This window comes from Aythya fuligula, chromosome 20, assembly GCF_009819795.1.
Source record: "Aythya fuligula isolate bAytFul2 chromosome 20, bAytFul2.pri, whole genome shotgun sequence".
NCBI classification, from domain to species: domain Eukaryota; kingdom Metazoa; phylum Chordata; class Aves; order Anseriformes; family Anatidae; genus Aythya; species Aythya fuligula.
Window position 1 is genome coordinate 3,688,978 of NC_045578.1, and position 18,127 is coordinate 3,707,104.

At 45.9% G+C, this 18,127-nt stretch overlaps 1 protein-coding gene across 4 annotated transcripts in view; it reads right to left on the minus strand.

The window, feature by feature from the left end:
• LOC116497222 (protein spinster homolog 2) overlaps positions 1-15,423 on the minus strand; it is a 134,773-nt gene extending 119,350 nt beyond the window's left edge. For all 4 annotated transcript variants that reach the window (XR_004254089.1, XR_004254090.1, XM_032200864.1 and 1 more), the window contains exon 1: positions 15,231-15,423. Coding sequence is in view for 2 of the 4 variants with exons in the window: in XM_032200864.1 (XP_032056755.1) it covers positions 15,231-15,360 (130 nt within the window). In the remaining 2 variants the exon portion in view is untranslated. The remainder of the gene's footprint in view (positions 1-15,230) is intronic.
• Between the last annotated feature and the right edge of the window lie 2,704 nt (positions 15,424-18,127).

An 18,127-nucleotide genomic window follows, 5' to 3' on the forward strand; every position in this document is an offset into this window, starting at 1 on the left:
TCACCAGGAGCGACAAATTAGGACCACAATGCAAACAAAATTAGATAGTCTCCTTTTAACCTCATATCTATTTTAAGGGCTTTTTTTTTAAAAAAAAAAAAAAAAAAGTTTTTCTATTTGTTGTTTGTCTTATTAAAGTCTCTGCGAAATTGGGCTGAGAGCAACTGTTTAGAAAACAAGTTTCTCCGTAATTTAATCTCATTGCCTTAGGTTGTGTGAAATTATGCCTATGTGCATGCAAAGAGGTTTCTCTCAGCAAATTTAATGCAGCGACAGAGTCACGCAGCAAAGACAACATGAAAATTTCTGTAATCTTTGTAAGTGCTCAGCTTGAGAGAAGGATGCCAGCTGTGGGATATAAACATATTTCAGGTTTCCTTGTATGATGGCTCTTCTCTCCAGTTGGGGACACGGCTATAGTCTGAAGGCGACTCTTTCCCAGGGTAACTCTTGCTCATCTACATGTCAGTAGACCACACTGTGTGAAAACAAAGACCACGCCAATCTTCCCCTCCTCCATCCAGTAACAAAGAAATCACACAACAGCATCTTTAAAACTATGCCTGCTCCTTTCCATAATTACTCTAACAGTCCATCTTAGCATTGCCTCTCAGCCCTTTCTCCAAGGAGAAACCAAAAGCTGAAGGAGGAGGAGGAAGCGGCTCATCTGCTGAACACAATGTTCGGAAATGTGAGGTGAACGTTCCTCACCAAAGCGAGATGAATGTTCCCACCCGAGCACAAAGAAAGGGCTCATATTTCATATATTTTCTATTGTTTGAGCTTGCTTATACATAAAGAACTACATTTAGCAATCACCAAGGGGAGGTACTTAGCAGCTAGGCTCATGCTTTTAACACGCAATAGCAGAAACAAGGCGGCAAGCCCCACAGTACGCTCCAGCTCTGGCACAGGGGTTCTCCCTCTGGGTGCACAGGTACCTCTGCAACCCCCACAGAGGAATTTGCAATATCCATCACCCAAATGAAAGCATAGCAGCAAAATTATCCCTGATGAGGGGGCTGCAGTAGCAAACCCCAACATAAACCAACTGCTGCAGTTTGCTGAGCAGGCCCCTCAGAAAGTTCCTCCACACAGTGCTGAGTTCATGATTTTAATGAGAGAAAAAGAGCGGACACAGGCTGTGTGGAGCCAAGAAGTGCTGAATACAAAGAAGTGAATACTTTGCAATGGAAGATATTAAAACGAGATGGCTTCATGGCATAGGGAAACACCTGTAGGTGATGGTGGAGGAAATAGTTTCCAACTTCGACATTGAGAAAGCGATGGCTGCTGGGGCTCCAAGGGCTGCCTCAGGCAGTGAGGGGCAGGACAGAAGGACCTGTGCAGTCACAACATCACAGAATATCCCCAGTCGGAAGGGACCCACAAGGATTGAGTCTAACCCCTGGCACCACACAGGTCTACCCAAAAATTCAGACCATATGACTAAGTGCACAGTCCAAACGCGTCTTAAACTCCGACAGGCCTGGTGCCATGACTGCGTCCCTGGGGAGCCTGTTCCAGTGTGTGACAACCCTCTTGGTGAAGAACCTCTTCCAAATATCCAGCCTGAATTTCCCCTGTCACAGCCTGATTTCCCCCATCACACAGCCCAAAGGCCATTTCACACCCATGGGCTGCTGCCAAGGCAGAAGTGTGTCTGGCCCACGGGGCCCTGTGCAGGCAGGGACAGCAGCCCTAGGCCCACAATGTCTAGAGACAGCAAGCCAGGCCTTACAACTTACAGAGAATTTCAAATAAAAACCTGCAGCGTGCCACGAATGACTGCCTCAGATCACCCAGCATCCTCACACAGCTATCACTTGACACCAGTTGCGGGTGATTTGGGCTGCTGCCGCTCTTTATGTATTTAACAGAAACCTCCTAACAGTGCCCTTTCTCGTGTTCCTTACACGCGCTGAAAGCACTGTTCAACTGGACCCTGTAAAAATATAATGCAGCGTGTTTGTGGACAAAGACAAGCTTTAGGAGGCTGGCAAGTAAAGAAGTGTCCTTAAAACTCTTAATTGAGATAGAAGGAACAGGGACCACTTCTCAGCACAGGCTGCTGGCAGGCAAGGTCGGATCAGTAGCCAGTAAAGGCAGGTGCAAATGATGAAATCTGCGAGCAAACTCTAAAGGGACTGCCTGCCTTCTAACAGAGGGGCTCTTCTCTGCTGGGGCTGGTGCCACTGCTTAATTTGATTACACACAAGTGACAGCCTGGGGGAGGGAAAGAAGGAAATAAAGAGTGAGGACCCTCCAAGCACCCATGCTGAACGTAAAGGGCTCATGCAGCTGCATGCTCAGCAGCAGGGGCTCTGAGCAGTGGTCCACAGCGAAATTACAGGGGGATCAGACAGCTGACATGGCACGATCGCCCGGTAGACAACAAATTACTTGCTTTCCCCTCAGCAAACCACATGCCACATAGCAATTTTGACTGGAAAGACACTATCCCAGATTTAAAGGGAAACTAATGTTTGCAGAGAAATACAGAGCAGGGGAGTCTGGAGTCTGGTTGTGAGCACACCAGCACACGCACAGACTGACATGCTTTGTCCATAACACTTGCAGATGCTAGCAACTCTTTTATTAACTGGCTTTTTAAGAGCTGCCACAAGCCTCTTTTTGAGCTGTAACTGGCCAACTGCATGTACCCAAAGTGTGCTCTTGCTTCCCTCCAGTCCTGAAATCCCATGGGAGCACCCTGAGGCTGTTTCTTTAAGAGACAGATCAATTCAGCCTCTGCTGTCCTGGCTCAAAATTAAAAACAAAAACAAAAAAACCTCACCACAGTCTAGGATTCGGTCCTCCATACTAAACCCAGGAAGATCCTAAAGAAGAAAATTGCTCTTGTCAAGATATTTAGGCACTTTTTTTTTTTTAAACCTACCTTAAAATCGTCGTGATGCTACCTACTGGAGACTAAATTACACTTTCAAAATTACATGTATTAATATCTAAAGTGTGTAATTATAAAAGAGCAAGTATATTTTAGAACCACCATACTTAGTTTTATAAGTTTTTTTAAATAGAAACTTTCTGCATGACTGTAATGTCTATATTTTAGGTCTCTTGCCTTTACAACTCAACACCAGCAAAGGAAAATGGAGTCAATGTGTTCAACTGGAAGCTGCAAACAGTAATCCTCTATATGATGTCAATGCCAATGATGAAAAATAAAAAATATGTCAAAAAAAACGTGAAAGCAAGCCTTATTCATGCATAGGAAAGAACTGAAAATGGTGGAAAACCAGCGCTGCTGGTAGAGTTTCCTCTCAGCATTTTCCTTTGCTGCAGCAAAATTCATGCATTAAAAAAAAAAAAAAAAGTATGTCTTTGTTTTAATCTACCAGGAAAAATGAAAGGCTGAAAAACATTTGTTTTGGCAGCCAGAAGTGTGATTGATGAAATTTAGAAACAGCTGAATTATGGGATCAGTGATTTCAGTCTACTAACTTGTGATGTCTGCACCACGAACGATCCTACCTGTTGGCTTCTGGCAGCCAGGCAAAGCCCGGGGGCTGAGTGTCCATGGCCAGGCAGCCAGACTGAGCTCTCCCAAGGCTCTGCTTGTTCCGCACACTCTTCTCTCACTACAGACAGTGGTTGCATAAGAAATCTCTCCCACTCAAGACTGAAACAGCTTACAGCTCAGTTGCACAAGTCTTGGAGTGAATAAAAACAAGTATTGTCCGGTTACTGAGTCCAGTAATTACTAAATGGTGATGAACATATTTCATATTCACATGGAAAATGTGAAGGGAGAGTGTAATAAAGCTCAAATAAATATCTAAATCAAGAAGGTTAAATCCTAATTCAGACTGTATTAGCTAGAAACCTCTTTCCAGCCACTCACAGAACTTGCCTTTTTATTCAAGAAGCCTGGTGCTAACACAGCTCTACTGCTAATTTATTCTGAGGAAGTAAAGTGGCTTTCAGTGATGCAAGTGATTTAAGTGTACATTTTTGAGGCAAATGTGAGCTTGCGATCAGGCACTCAGTTTTTGACATTTTATACCATTATATATATTTTAACATGATTTTGAAAGTTATTATGAATACAGAAGCATTACTGATTAGGGAGAGAAAAAACAAGTTTAACAAGAACAATGAAGAACAGAGCAGAAGGGATTCACCTCCATGTTCTTCAGCTACTGCTGCAATCCCTCTCAAGCCATGGTCCAAAAAACTGATAGTTTTGGAGGCTTAGTAACAACTTAAAATTCACCAACTGCACCATAAATAACTGCCAAAAAAGGCCTTAATTTCACATGCATCTTAGCACACCTTTAAAAAAAAATTAAAAATTTTACTTAAGCATGGCATGAGAGACTCAGACCCTGTGGAAGGGCCACATGCAATGACTCGACAAATATGTTTGGGCTAGAAGTGAGCTCCAAGAAGCGCAGCTGTTCCCCTTGCACAGCACCTCTAACTGCTGGGACTTACAGGTTTATTTCTTCGAGAAAGATGCCTCCAACCCCAGCAACTTGGAGACAAAATTTATTTCAGCAAGTAGCGAAAGGTCCACCCAGCTTTATGGGTGTTGGTGCAAGTCTCAAACAGTGCACTAGCTTACAAAACCAGGCACTTACCTAACTCAAAAAATAGCTGCACATGACGTCCTTTATGCCAAGCTGGAATTTGCCCACATGCAAGAGGTGCAATTTATGCCTAAATCCAAATACAGGTTTTCTGAAGGAAATGATGAGCGACTAAGTTTTAGCTGTGTTACCAAGCCACTGTTGTAATGAAATAGGGAAGAGCAGTAAACTCATTATTTGATATATTATATCTTACATCTATCGAATGCATTTCAGTGCTTTTCAGTGCTTCTGAACAGTTCAAAGTGCACCACAGAGCTGGCAAGTGCACCGCAGCACATGAGGGATAATGCTGCACAGTGCTTGTGAGCATCCAGCATCTGCAAGCATATAAAAACGCAAATTAAATGAACACATTGGTAAATGAAATGAAGTTTGTTATTCCCTCAACAGCTAAGGAATGCTGTTGGGGAAAAAGGCCCGATGAAAGGGCAGAGAGGGCTAGTGGGCAAGCGCCCAACCTTTGCCCAGAGCTATCACCCAACATCACGCTGTGTCCCATGACTCCAGGTTTTTTATTAGGGATTATGAGATTGTTAATGCAGATTGCATGCAAGCACAAGTGAACACAACACCGGGATTCCTCTCATTTAGGGGCAAAATCATTTTCTCCTTTGTATTAATACTGTTTGGAAGAAAACAAACAAAAAACCCCACACTGTTCAGTGGCCATTGCTTAATTGCCCATCATCAGAAGCTCAGGAATCACAGCACATTGTTGTTACAGCTAAAATCAACAACTGGAAATTGGCACCTTAGTATTTTCCATACCCCATTATGGGAAAGCCATCACGGAGAGATCAGTGGTTGCTCTTCCAAGCACTATTACCTGGGTACTATGTTTGGTAGTTCTGAGTCACAAATTCCTTTAAAATTGCAAAAGGAAAAAAAAAAAAAAAAAAAAAAAAAAAAAAAAAAAAAAACCAACAAAAAAGTCTTATCTCCTGATTCTATCACAATGTGTTGCTTTTGTCCTTCCCTTCCCCATCAGAAAAGAGACTAACACATCCAAGACAGCTGATCAGGAACTGTCAGCTCTAATCAGAGCACTGTAGCTGTCAGTCACCAGTGGCCCGTGGGTATTTTGTTTCCTGAATATATAAAAGATTGTTATCCTGAAAGTTAGTCAGCATTTCTGGCTGCTGGATGGAATAACAAGACCATTATAGGTGTTTTGACAGTCATATAGCTACAGCAGTATTTGAGCTCTAATAGCTTAACACACAAACACATGCAATGACAGCTCTTTAGGAACCGCATTGGTGTGTCAGGAAAAAAAAAATGAAGAAATCATTTTTCTTTATTGCAAAGTTTGTTTCCTAACCTACACAGGTGATATTTATTAATAGTGTTGCAATTCTATATTAATTATTATTTAGCACTGACAGTATGCTTGGAACTGCACAAAATTAGTCCCTGCCCTACATACCTCAAGCAGTCCTGAGCGAGTGTCCCAGAACCAGCACTCCCCACCCCGAGCTGCCCAATTACTTAAATTATTACTGGACGGCAGCGGAGCTTGGTCGGCTGGTGCCACGTCAGGGTATTTAGCTCCTCATGCTGCAGGGGTCCAGCTGGGATATGGGTTGCAATATGAGATATGGGTCTGTTGGAGAAGACAACCCAACGCTAACGGCAATATAAAATGGAGAATCTAGTACCTTGTTGGGGAAAGAAAAATAAAAAAGCACCAATATCCTGTTACAGTCACACATTTTCAAATTAAAAAAAAAAAAAAAAATCAAATGAGCAATTCCTCACTGAAGAGGAATACAGCAAGAGCAAACAGCTGTTCCTAAGCTTCCCAAACTGCACACCTGGTAGAAAAACTGAGCTAAAGCAACTCTATACACCAGCATAAATGCACAACATCCAAGGTCGTCACTACAACACAGGCCCAGATCATGAAATAAAGAGGTGACAGACAGAAGAAAGCAAAAATTGCATGTACCAAACAGGGCATGACCCCCCCCTTTTTGGGATCTGCACTGCTTTGTTGGTAGTCTCTCCCAAAGGATCTCCTCTCTGGAATGAAAATATGCAGAGTGCAGATCACAGGACAGCCACAGGAATCAAAGCAAACCTGCAGGTAAGTTTAATTCAAGCCCTGCAGGCTCCACACAGCCCCAAGTCCTGTCACCTGTCAGCTCACCCACTCTTGTTGTTTTCCATGTCGCCAAGAGCACAGGGCTCACATTCTATGGCAGTAACGATGTGTTTCTAATACTACTCAAGAAAATTGAAAGCTATGAAACAGAAATAATTAACTGTGTTCTGTTATTTACTTAATTATGGGCAAAAGCCTGAACAAGGAATAAAATGGATTAGAGCAGTTTTGGCTCAACGCAGCCTTAAAATAAAAATAAAGAAACACCATCACATGGCAAGGCTGAAGGGATTTTCATTCCACCATGTGCTTCTCTCATTCTGCCAGCCAAGCTCCAAGCTGCTACTGCAGCTTTTCTCTGTATAGCCGTGATCTTCTCCCAGCACTGCTCTGATCAGCCACTGCAGCTGCTGGCCACAAGCAGAAGCATAGGAAAGGTATTAAAACAAACAAACAAACAAACAAAACAAACAAACAAAAAAAACCTGTAGGAGATGATTCTGTTCACTAACAACATAAGCATGGCATATTCATACTGCTGCATTTAGGTATGGCGAGACATAAAGCTGAGTTTTTCTTCTGTCTGTTTTCTTTCTGTCCCTTCTCTTCAGGGAAAGTTGTTCTGTGACTTTCAGTTGTGACAGAAAATCTGCAGTTCTGCGGAGGGGTGACTGACACATGTTCCCTCAAAACCAAAGTACAGGTGGGAGCTGAAACATCACCCTCACCACCTTGTTTGTTGTTGCAGTTCTATATTTTGAGAGACAACATGCTGGTTGTCTTGTGTGGAGGCTTTCATGAAACACAGTGCATCATGAAGAGAGGGGAGGAAACCAGCACAGAGCCCTCCAGAAGAAACCTTCAGCCTCTCCTGACTGGGAACTGGTCCAAAGCAATGACCTGTTGCTTTGTGAAGTGAAGGATCCCACAGCCCATCCGGGATCCCTTATATTCTCACTTTCCTGATTATTTATACTGCTGTAAAACCAAAAGCAGGGAAACTCGTGTTCCCTCCCTTTCACTTCCTCTCTCCGCAACCCTACAGAAATAGCTGGGTTACACAAGACAAACACCCACAAAACAACAATGCAAGCAAACGTGTCAAAAAAAAAAAGAAAATGTGTGTATGAGATGCCTACTGCACACGCCAATTCTAAGTACAGTACTCGTTCAGTCTATAAATAGCATGCCAAGCTATTTTAATAGTACCAAACTCAAAGGGAGGTTTTCTAGAAGTCATAAATCAGAACTAAGGGGCTTGGTTTTACTTCGCTGTCAAGCTTTTGCTTTTGTTTTGCCCATACCTGTCTCAGATGTGCTTCTTGACTTTCAGACAAGAATTTCAGACCAGTTCACCAAGAATACAGTTTTCATGAGAAGCCCATGCCACCTTCTGTACCCAAACCTCTCTAGAAACCAGCAGGAGTTGTTCACATCACTGCATCTCTTTGGGCTCTGAGCCCGAGCCCATCCTGCTCAACTTCCATTAACTTCCATGGCCCCTTAGGCATTCCACAGCTTCTGCGCAGAACTGATTTTAAACATTCATTATTTTTTTTCTCTGAAACACTCAACACCCTACATCCACGGCACCAATTTCCAGAAAACTCAACTAGAGAGAAAGATGTTATCCTCCATCTCCCATTTCCCATGGACATGTTCATGCTTTTTGCTGTGATGCTCATCATGTTTGGTAGATGTTGCCTGCAGACACCTGCTGATTGCTCCTGTTGCCTTCCCTCAAATCCCTCCCCAGTCTCTGGCTGTGCTGCCTACAGAAGGACATACCAGCTTCTCTGCTGGGGCTCCTTACACTAACCTCTCCGGTGTCTCATTTCCCTCAGGTTCTGTGGCCTACAGCCCTCTGGTATCTCTTGACTGTGGTGGCTTCACACCGACAGCTAGCTAAGCTCCACCGCTGCCCCTCCTCTACAGAACAAGGGGAGAAGCTATGATGAAAAGAAAGCTCAGAGACTGAGATAAAGACAGGGAGATCACTCACCAATTACCATCATGGGCAGACCAGACTCAGCGTAAGGGAGATTAATGTAATTTATTGCCTACAGATAACAGAGTAGAGCAGTGAGAACTAAGAGCACCTCTCCACCACCCACCCTCACCATTGCTTCCCCCCAGGCAGCGCTGGGGAATGGGGGCTGAGGTGAGTCCCTTATGCTTCGTTTCTGCCACTCCTTCATCCTCACTCTGCCCCTGCTCCACATGGGGTCTGGAGGCTTCCCACAGGCAGCAGCTCTTCAAAACCTGCTCCCACAGGGGTCTGAATCCATCCTTCAGGAGCAAACTGCTCCAGCACGGGTCCCCCATGGGTGGCAGCTCCCCCCAGACTCCCTGCTCCTGCGTGGGCTCCTCTCCATGGGCTGCAGCTCTGCCCCGGGGCCTGCTCCTGCTGGGGCTCTCCATGGGCCGCAGCCTCCTCCAGGCCACATCCACCTGCTCCATCAGGGGCTCCTCCACGGGCTGCAGCGTGGAGATCTGCTCCATGTGGGACCCATGGGTGCAGGGGGACAGCCTGCTCCACCAGGGGCCTCTCCACAGACTGCAGGGGAACTGCTGCTGTGTGCCTGGAGCACCTCCTGCACTCACCTTGGGGGCTGCAGGGCTGGCTCTCTACATGCTCTCACTCCTCTCTCCCAGCTGCAGTCATGCAGCAGGTTTTTCCCTTTTTGCTCTCCCAGAGGCACAACCAACATCTCTTACAGGCTCGTCTCTGGCCAGCAGCAGGTCCCTTTCGGATCTGACTCTGATCTGACATGGGGCAACTGCTGGGCTCTGCTCCCAGATGCCAGCCCCGCAGCTCCCCTGCTACCAAAACCTTGCTACCTAAGCCCAAAACACTGATGCATGTGGATTATAAGTACTGTGGGCGCACTGTCTTGTTCAGCAGGAGCTGCACTACAGGGTCCTTGCCTATAATTAGTACACATAGAGCAATGATGATGCCAACAAGCAACTCAGCAAAAGTTCTGATCTCCAAAGTTCTTAATTTCTATCTGTAAAATAAAACTGTGGTTTCCTGCTGAATCTCCTGAATAGGTGTCACAAACCCTTATTAGCAGAACCTTTATTATAAAGTACCTCAAGATCTTTACATCTTTACAAACTTTGATTCAGGCAACATTTTATCACACCATATTTCAGTCATAAGTTCCCCTGCAATACAGGGTGACCTTCTCTAAAATATAAAGCAAGAGCTGTGGACTTTCATGTTATGGCAAAGTCACTGTCTTTTACCAATGTCTACTGAACCTAGTAGTCTACCATGCTACCTAGTGTGCAGTTTAGCTGCTTCTGGTGTACAGTCAACGAGAAGTAATAAAGAGTAAATATATGATAAATAGGAACATCTGAAAACAAGGCGACTGATGGAATTTAACCATATTATAGCTTGGCATGATATTTGAAAAGTCCTGAAGGAATGATTACAGAATTCCTACACCTTTGACCAGAGAAGCTTCTCCACACAGCTTCTAATATTGACAGTCTCAGAGATCAAGGGACTAATAAGATCATCACATTCTTAAGAATGCACTGAATATTTATGAGGACCTTAACTCCATGTAATAAAGCCCATATTCACTGACTGTGAATGCTTGGATGCTTTAGGGATAAAATAAATCAACAGGCATAAAAGAGGATCTCAGAGGCAAACAGGAAAATCTGCACATAATAACAAAGATAGTAACTATCTGGCAAATCTACATCACAAGGAAGAAAAATACTATGATTAAACATAATAAGACTTCACTTGAAATGTAAAATACTCAGGAACAAATCCTGCCAACTGGCATAAGAGCCAGCAAACAGGAAGTAGCTGACGATGCAGGAAAGCCCATCGCACAGGGGAAAGACAACATTAGAGAACCAGATGCTACTACACAGGCTTCACCGTCGCGCTGCAGAGTGATTTCTATTGCTCGTTTCTGAAGTGTGTGAGTTTCAGTCCTCCCAGCTTTTGTTCACACTGCAGCACTTCTTGAATTCTGAGCCAGTAACAGGTGCCCAAGCAAAAAAAATACTGTTGTTCCTTTGCAAATTCTCGTGTCTGTGAGCTACTGACACCACTGGCTCAAGCATCCTTTCTTAGTGTTTGCCAGCATTGCAGTCCTACAGCTGAATCCTAGGTAATAGCAAGACTCAGATTAGCTTCACTAGATGAAAAATGAAGAGCTTGCACTGCCACTTAATGGTTTCCTCCCTGAAACTATAAGCACTGAGCATAGTCTTGTTACAGTCGGGATAAGGGGCTCCCTTTATCCCACTACCTGTATGACACTTAGATTGCATGAAGACCATTCAGTACGAAACATGAATGATATTCATGCAGTCTAAGATTTCACACATTAAGGTAATAGATTACAATTGCAAACGTGAACTCACAAATTACAGAAAGCAGTTTTGCCTCATAAACTCCTGAATGTCTTGGCATTTGGAGTTAGTTTTGAACCCTTCCTAACCCTTCAGTTATAGCTTGTACTACATAGTTTTAAACTTGACTTTCAACTTTCAGTAATCATTTGCATGTGTGTGTATCTTCAAAGAATGGTATTTGCAACTATGTGTTGTAATGGGAGGCTAATTAACACAAATATGGTTATTAGCAAGTTACAGACATTTACAAGACAAAAACACCAGACCAAAGCCTATGGCTTACTGCGTCACAGGGACAGAGAATCTCAAGGATGGACTCGTCCCAGCCAGAACTCTGCCACTAACTACATTACCATGGGCAAATCGCCGACACTCTACAACTCTTCCCCTTCTGTAGTGGGATAGTAAGACTCATTTACTTTGCTGGGGAGTTCTCCAGCTTAATTAAATCATTACCTTTAAATTAAAGGCACTACAGAAATGCCAGGAAGTAGCGTCTGAATTAGAAGGTGGAGGTGACACCCTAAATGAAGCAAGACTATTTTCATCGTCAACAGCAGGCACAGTAAAAGGTCATTCGTGGCATAATTGCAAAACCGCATTCCAAGCTTCTGAAGGTAAGATGACTTTTCCCAAAACTTCATTAAGGAAGAGGATATGTCCCAGCATCACTAGATGGCTGAAATGCTATAGTGTCACAGGTAATCTACAAGGATTTCATAACTGCTAATCTTCCCTTTTCCTTATTTTTTGTTTTTCTAATAGCAACACAATATCACAGCTCTTTGAAAGAACACTCTTTCCACAGGCAACTGTTTTCAGTATGATCAAAGACCTATTAAGAAAATTGCAGAGGATCATTTCCCTTCAAGTCAGTAATGTTCAGCACTGTTTTCAATCTTTTCTTTATAAGAGCCACAGTAGAGGCACTCCCACATTTTGTCTGGGAGAGCTTCTCCCAAATATCATTATATTCTAATATTCCCCATACGCAGTGGGAATTCTCAGCTCTGCACCAACATTAGGACGGTTCTGAAAGATTCAATATCACTATTCAGGCTTTTTATTTTGAAAGTATTGGAAGAAACTTATTCTTAAACCATAGGAAATAGGACGGTCCTCAGCAGAGGCCCAGTTTTACTGCGTATTCCCAAAAGAGCCTCAACTCAGTGTCAGGTGTGAAGCTGTGCATGTCCCACATCTCCAACTGCACTCCAGTTTTGTCACTGAATGTCCCAGATACCAAAAGACACATCCCGTCCCAAACGTCTTTCACCTGTAATGGGACGTCCTTGAAACCAGAACTAGGGAAACAGGTACCTACTTCTTTCTTTGCTGCACCTGAAAAAGATTACCCTGAAAAAACTCACTATACACAATCTTTATATTCAGAAGTAAGAGCATAAACACTAAGAAACATTGCATTTGCTGTCCATCTTTTAGCAATGAGGAGCAAGAAGTGCCATGGGAGAGGGCAGCCTCCAATTTCTTTCTGTTACATAAGATCTCCCTGCACTGACTGGATGTGTATTATCTAACTGGTGTGGGTTAGTTAGAAAATAGCAGAAGATGCTCTGAGAATTACATCTGCCACAAAGAATTCCACAGATCATCATCTTTTCTAAATATGATGACTTTGACTAAATATATACCTGCTTTAAAAACGTGCATCTGTGACCAGGAAGACCAAAACGGCTGTGAATTAAGTTTTAAAATAAGACAGAAGGCATACTTTTAGCATCATGGCCAAACAACCAGGTTGTCTGCTCATGTCTATCAGTCAGCTGCCTACTGATCACTTTGGGGCATTTCAGGAAGAAGTCCTAAAGTTTTCCTTTAAAAAAAGAGAGAAAAAAATGGGCAGAGGACTCTTACAGGACACCAAGAGAAAGGTTAATGACAAAGGTCAACTCTTATTTGACCTCAGAGAACCCACAGCAGGGATCACCCTGGAGACACAAGCCCCCAGGAACCAGTTTCCATCGGTACCGCCGCTCCTGAACACTTTTTTCAGATGGAGCTGGAACCAGGAATTAACACAGTTCTCACAGCAGGTCACTGGCCTTAGGTGAGTCGTAACTTCTCATGCTACTTCCCCTGCCGTAATGTGGCTAGTGTTAAAGCACCTTATTATGTTGCTGCAACAATTCATATTTGCAACGTACTTTGAAGGTCTGAAGAGTTGTGTTCACTAATTATTACCTGTCTTGAGACATGAACTGAATATTCAAAGTGCTAGCTTGATTCATATGCAAGTGCACGTCACATAAGTATGTGGTATGCACCGAGACTCAACAAATAAAAGCAAAGATTGCTTTTAAAGAAGACTTCATTATGAAGTCAGCTTTGAGCACAAAAATATATAATTTTATTACCACAGCTCTTCTATTAGACCAGATTTAAATTGTTCCTTGTTTCAGATTAGCAGTTTATAAAACATCAGTTTGAAAAACAAATACCAACCAGCACAAGACAAATAGGTCGTGCAAAACTTGGTTCTGCCCCCATCTGTCCCTAAAGGGAAAGTCTGATGTTGGAGATCTCGTAACCTTTGCTATCAAGCTGAAAGCTAGCAGATAAGTTCCACGGGGCGGTTACTGGGTACTGCCAAGCCAGAGCTTACCCTAGAAATACTGTAGTGCTGGTGATGCTACATCCCAGCAGGCAGGCATTTTTATCCTCTCTTTGGTCAGGCACTTTTCAGCCTTCCCACAAATGAAGATGCTTCTCCCCTCCCTTGCCAGAGCATCCCACATATTCTGTACTTGAAGACAAAAAAAAAGAGATGACAGAACTGTTGCTCAAAGTAACATTACAAACAGGTGAATAAGATAATGATTTAAATACATGTATACGTGTATAAATAGCCTGTGTATGCATGCTGGGGGATAGCTTCCTGAAAAGGAAGCTTTCTATGCATGGAAGGAAAATGGTGCTTCGTGGTCAGTCTCCGCACTAGAGATTCCTATTTGAGGGTGAGGGAGCAAACTACAATTTCCTCGGTTAATAACAGAGCAATGTTGGATCTTCAGGCTTCTTCCTGTAACATGCTGAGGACCAAGCGACTGCTTGGTACCTCCCAAGACTGGGCCTTTGCATTTCCAGAAGGAGCAAGCCCTGTCTAAATATCATAATAAAAAGCCACAACAGCACTCAGCTAAATTTTCATTCTAACCCTTTCCACTTTGCTACCGCAAACAGAACCAAACCATCCTGGCCAACTTACGCTGACAGCAACGACTGGGTTTGTATCCCTTGCACCCTATTACTGCCCTACAAACATATTTTAATGCAGCATAAACAAATACACTGATTTGCTTAACACCACATCGAGTCCTAGCGATTAAAGTATGTATATGCATAGAGCAAAATTCATACATGCGCAGACACATTTGTAAGCTCCGAAGACAGAAATTATCGGTATTGCCAAACGCAGAATATGCATTACGGTTAATTACACGAGACAGTTGAGTGCCGCCAAGCCTACTTCATTTCTAATTAGAAAAACTTCGGCAATCGTTTTCTTCCCCGCTGCTATCGCCTGACGGGAATAAACGAGGAGTCCCCTCTAGGGACTGAGCAGCGCATCCTGGCACGCGTTCGTGTCCAAACCTGGGCTGGCAGCGCCCGGCTCGAAGGCGAGAGGCGCCCCGCAAGGTGCAGCGCGATGCCCCAGCGCCCATCCCAGTGCTGGTGGCACCTGCTTGCCAGGTCCACGGGGCAGGGACCCTCCTGGAGAAGGGTTTTTCCTTCGGCGTGGCTCGCACCCCGTGTTCGTGGGGGCTGCCCCCTGGCCTGGGGATGCTGCTGGCACCCCGCAGCCCCTCCAGCATCCCTGCCGGGGCTGCCCGAAGAAGCAGCGCCGTGCCAAGCCCGGCCAAACAAAGGACTCCTCCTTTGATTTCCCATAAAATTAAGGCAAAGCAGAGAACAATACCACCAGGGGGGCTCACAATGGGCGCCGCTGCAGCCCGCCTCACCCTACCCCACCGCAGGGCGAGACGGAGCCGGGACCCCTGCAACCCCACCGCGCTCCGAGCCCCGACCCCAAAACCCCAAATGCCAGCCGGGGACCCCATCCAGGAGCCCCAAAAACCCCCAAAAAGCAGCGCTGCCCTCACCTGCCACCGTGTACCGGTCCAGGTAGTTGAGCACGTTGCCCACGCTGAGGATGCCGGCGGCGGCCACGCGTGCCCGGCCGAGGCTCGGCGCCTTGCGGCGGGCTGCGGGGCGCTCGGGCGGCGGGTTCATGCTGCCCGACAGCGTCTGCACCTCGCCCTCCGCTCCCCGGCCGCAGCAGCCGCGCTCTCCCTCCTCTTCTTCTTCTTCCTCCTCCTCCTCCTCCTCCTCCTCCTCTTCCTCGTCACCGGCTCGGAGCCGCCCGCCGCAAGCCGGGCTGCTGCCGGAGGAGCCGTCGCTTTCCAGGCACATCATGGGGCTGCGGGAGGCAGCGCCACGGAGCCTCCAGCGCGGAGCCGCCGCCACCACCGAGCCTCCTCCTCCTCTTCCTCCTCCTCCTCCTCCTCCTCCGCCGCCTCAGCGCCGCATCCCGCGGCCGCCCCAGCCCCAGCCCCAGCCCCAGCCCCTGCCCGCGGGACCGGCGGCTGCCGCCTGACAGCCGGGGGCGGGGCCAGGCAGGGAGGGGGCGTGGTCTGGTTGAGGCTCCGCCCACTGCCCCCCCCCCCCCCCTCAGTGCTGTCAGGGGTTGGGGTTTGGCGGGAGGGGGGTTCTCCTCAGGGACCCCCGGGGATATGGGGGAACACGGGGGGCTCGGCACGGTTCAGTGTGGGTCCAAACAATGGGTGCCCCAGCTCCAGTGTTATTAAGCTGTGGTGCTATGCAGCCGCTGAGGGAACGCTCGTTGTGTGTGGAGCCTGGGTGGCAGACGGGGCTCGAGATGATTACCAGGGCCAGTTGGTGGCTGAGGGGAAAATGCATAAGCCCCACCTCAGCCCCCCTTTGGATTAGGTTTTAACCCCAAACCCACCTCTACCTCAAGTTTTAACCCCACCTTCACCTCAGGTTTTAACCCCAAGCCCATCTCCACCTCAAGTTTTAACCCCACCTTCACCTCACGTTTTAACCCTAAGCCCACCTCCGCCTCAGTTTTTTTTCCCACCTCCACCTCAGGTTTTAACCACAAGCCCACACAAAAAGCTCCTCGCTTAGTTTCAGCTCCCGGGGCCATCTACACAAGGTAGCGCTGCCAGGGAAGGGACGACGTGAGGCGAGGTGAGGGCGAGTGGCGATGTTCTGCAGCGTGCCGCCGACCTCGCCGCTTCCTGCCTGCCCCCCCCCGGGATTTTCCTACTGCACAGCAGTGACTTCGGGAACAACTCATGGCTTCAAAGGAAGTGAAATGGCTCCAAATTCCCCGTGCTGAGAGCAGTTTTGCCCCGCTCCCTACAAAGTTCCACCTTGGAGCTAAGGGCCAAGAGAAATTTCATTTCAAAAGGAGAGCCCTTCAAAGAGATAAAAGCGTTCATAACCTGAGTGGCTCCAGCCTGTCGTACCTGTAGTAAAACTACAAAAGCTAGCTCCAAAGCGAGGAATAAAATGACACCTAGGAGCTCACGTGTGCCTGCCCAGGAGCAGTAGGTTACGATTTCAGGTTTCTTACCTCCAGAACTGTACCATGAGTGAGGCCTTCGCCTCTGGGATACGTACCTAAAACCTGTCACCCACCTCTGAACAAACCAGCGTTACTCAGAGGAGCAGCACGGTGTGGTGTGTGTGCTTAGCACGGCTTTGTCACACCCTCCTCGGCACTGGAGCCAGTCTCGGCTGTGACCAGGCACCGATGACAGCAGGACCAGACTGTGTCCTAATCCGGGGAGAAACTGCAGCATGAAACCTGGCGGTGCTGCAGGAGAGAAGGGCATTTTCTGGGGAGGCAGCATGCCATTCGGTTCTGTTTGGGCAATGCGCCATGAAGGAAAAGAGTGAGCACTGTTTCTGATGACACTCGATACTCCCAGTAACGGTAAGTGACGTTTTTACCTTGAGAATAGGTCTGCATAGATGTTACAGAGCTGGTTTCGGTCACAGAAACAGAGTAGCTTGCGGTAATAGAGATGATAGATATAGTTAACTTGTCTGAATCTAGGGAAATTTATTTACCCCATAACAGCATTTGCAGTTCAGATTTGACTGACTGCATGGTAAAAGTTTATACTGACAAGACTGCTTCTTTACATTCCCACTAATTGCATTATTCAAGTGGCATATAAGGTATATGTGCTTCTCAAGTTCCAGAAGTTCCACAGAGGCCAGCCAAAACATCCAGGATCCCTCACAGGTCTGCTCAGCACCGTCTACTCCAAAGTCTGTTCCACACCGCTTGTGCTCCCCATGGGCATTGCACACAGATCCCAAAGACTAGTCCTGTTTTGCAAACAGGACACTGTGTAGAAGATGTTAGCAAGATTAACAGGTAAGGCAAAATTAAAGAGCTTAGTTTTATGCATGGAAATGCTTCCTCTGAAAGCAATTAGGAAAGGACAGTGTTCTTGATAAGCAGAAGTTTTTTTTGTTTTTATTTGTTTTTCAATTTCTAACCAATATCAAGTACACAAACGCAGCTGATAATGAAGTTAAGGTGGCTTGCTGCACATTGAAATAGCTGCCTAAAAAGACTGTGGAGTGGCTTCTCCAAATCCCCCAGATCCAGCAAATCCCCAAGAGGAGAGTGATCAGCCCAAATGCCAACTTGCTGTAGAAGGCTAACATACATTCAAAAGTCCAGGCAGGCTTCTGATGACTGTCAAACATGGAGCAATGCAGAACTGAGCTGAAGGCGCTTCACGTAAGACCATCCTTTTATTTCTGACACAGAGAGGAGCTTCAGCTCAGAAACCTCTACAGAAACAGCACAAAGAAGGAGGCCTTGATCAGGTAGTTACTTCCACAGCCATGCAAGGTCTTACAGCCAACCATAACACCTTCAACTCCACATGACAATTCACAAACAGAGAAGATGCCAATACATAAATCGTGTGACATGGATGCAAAGGAAAAA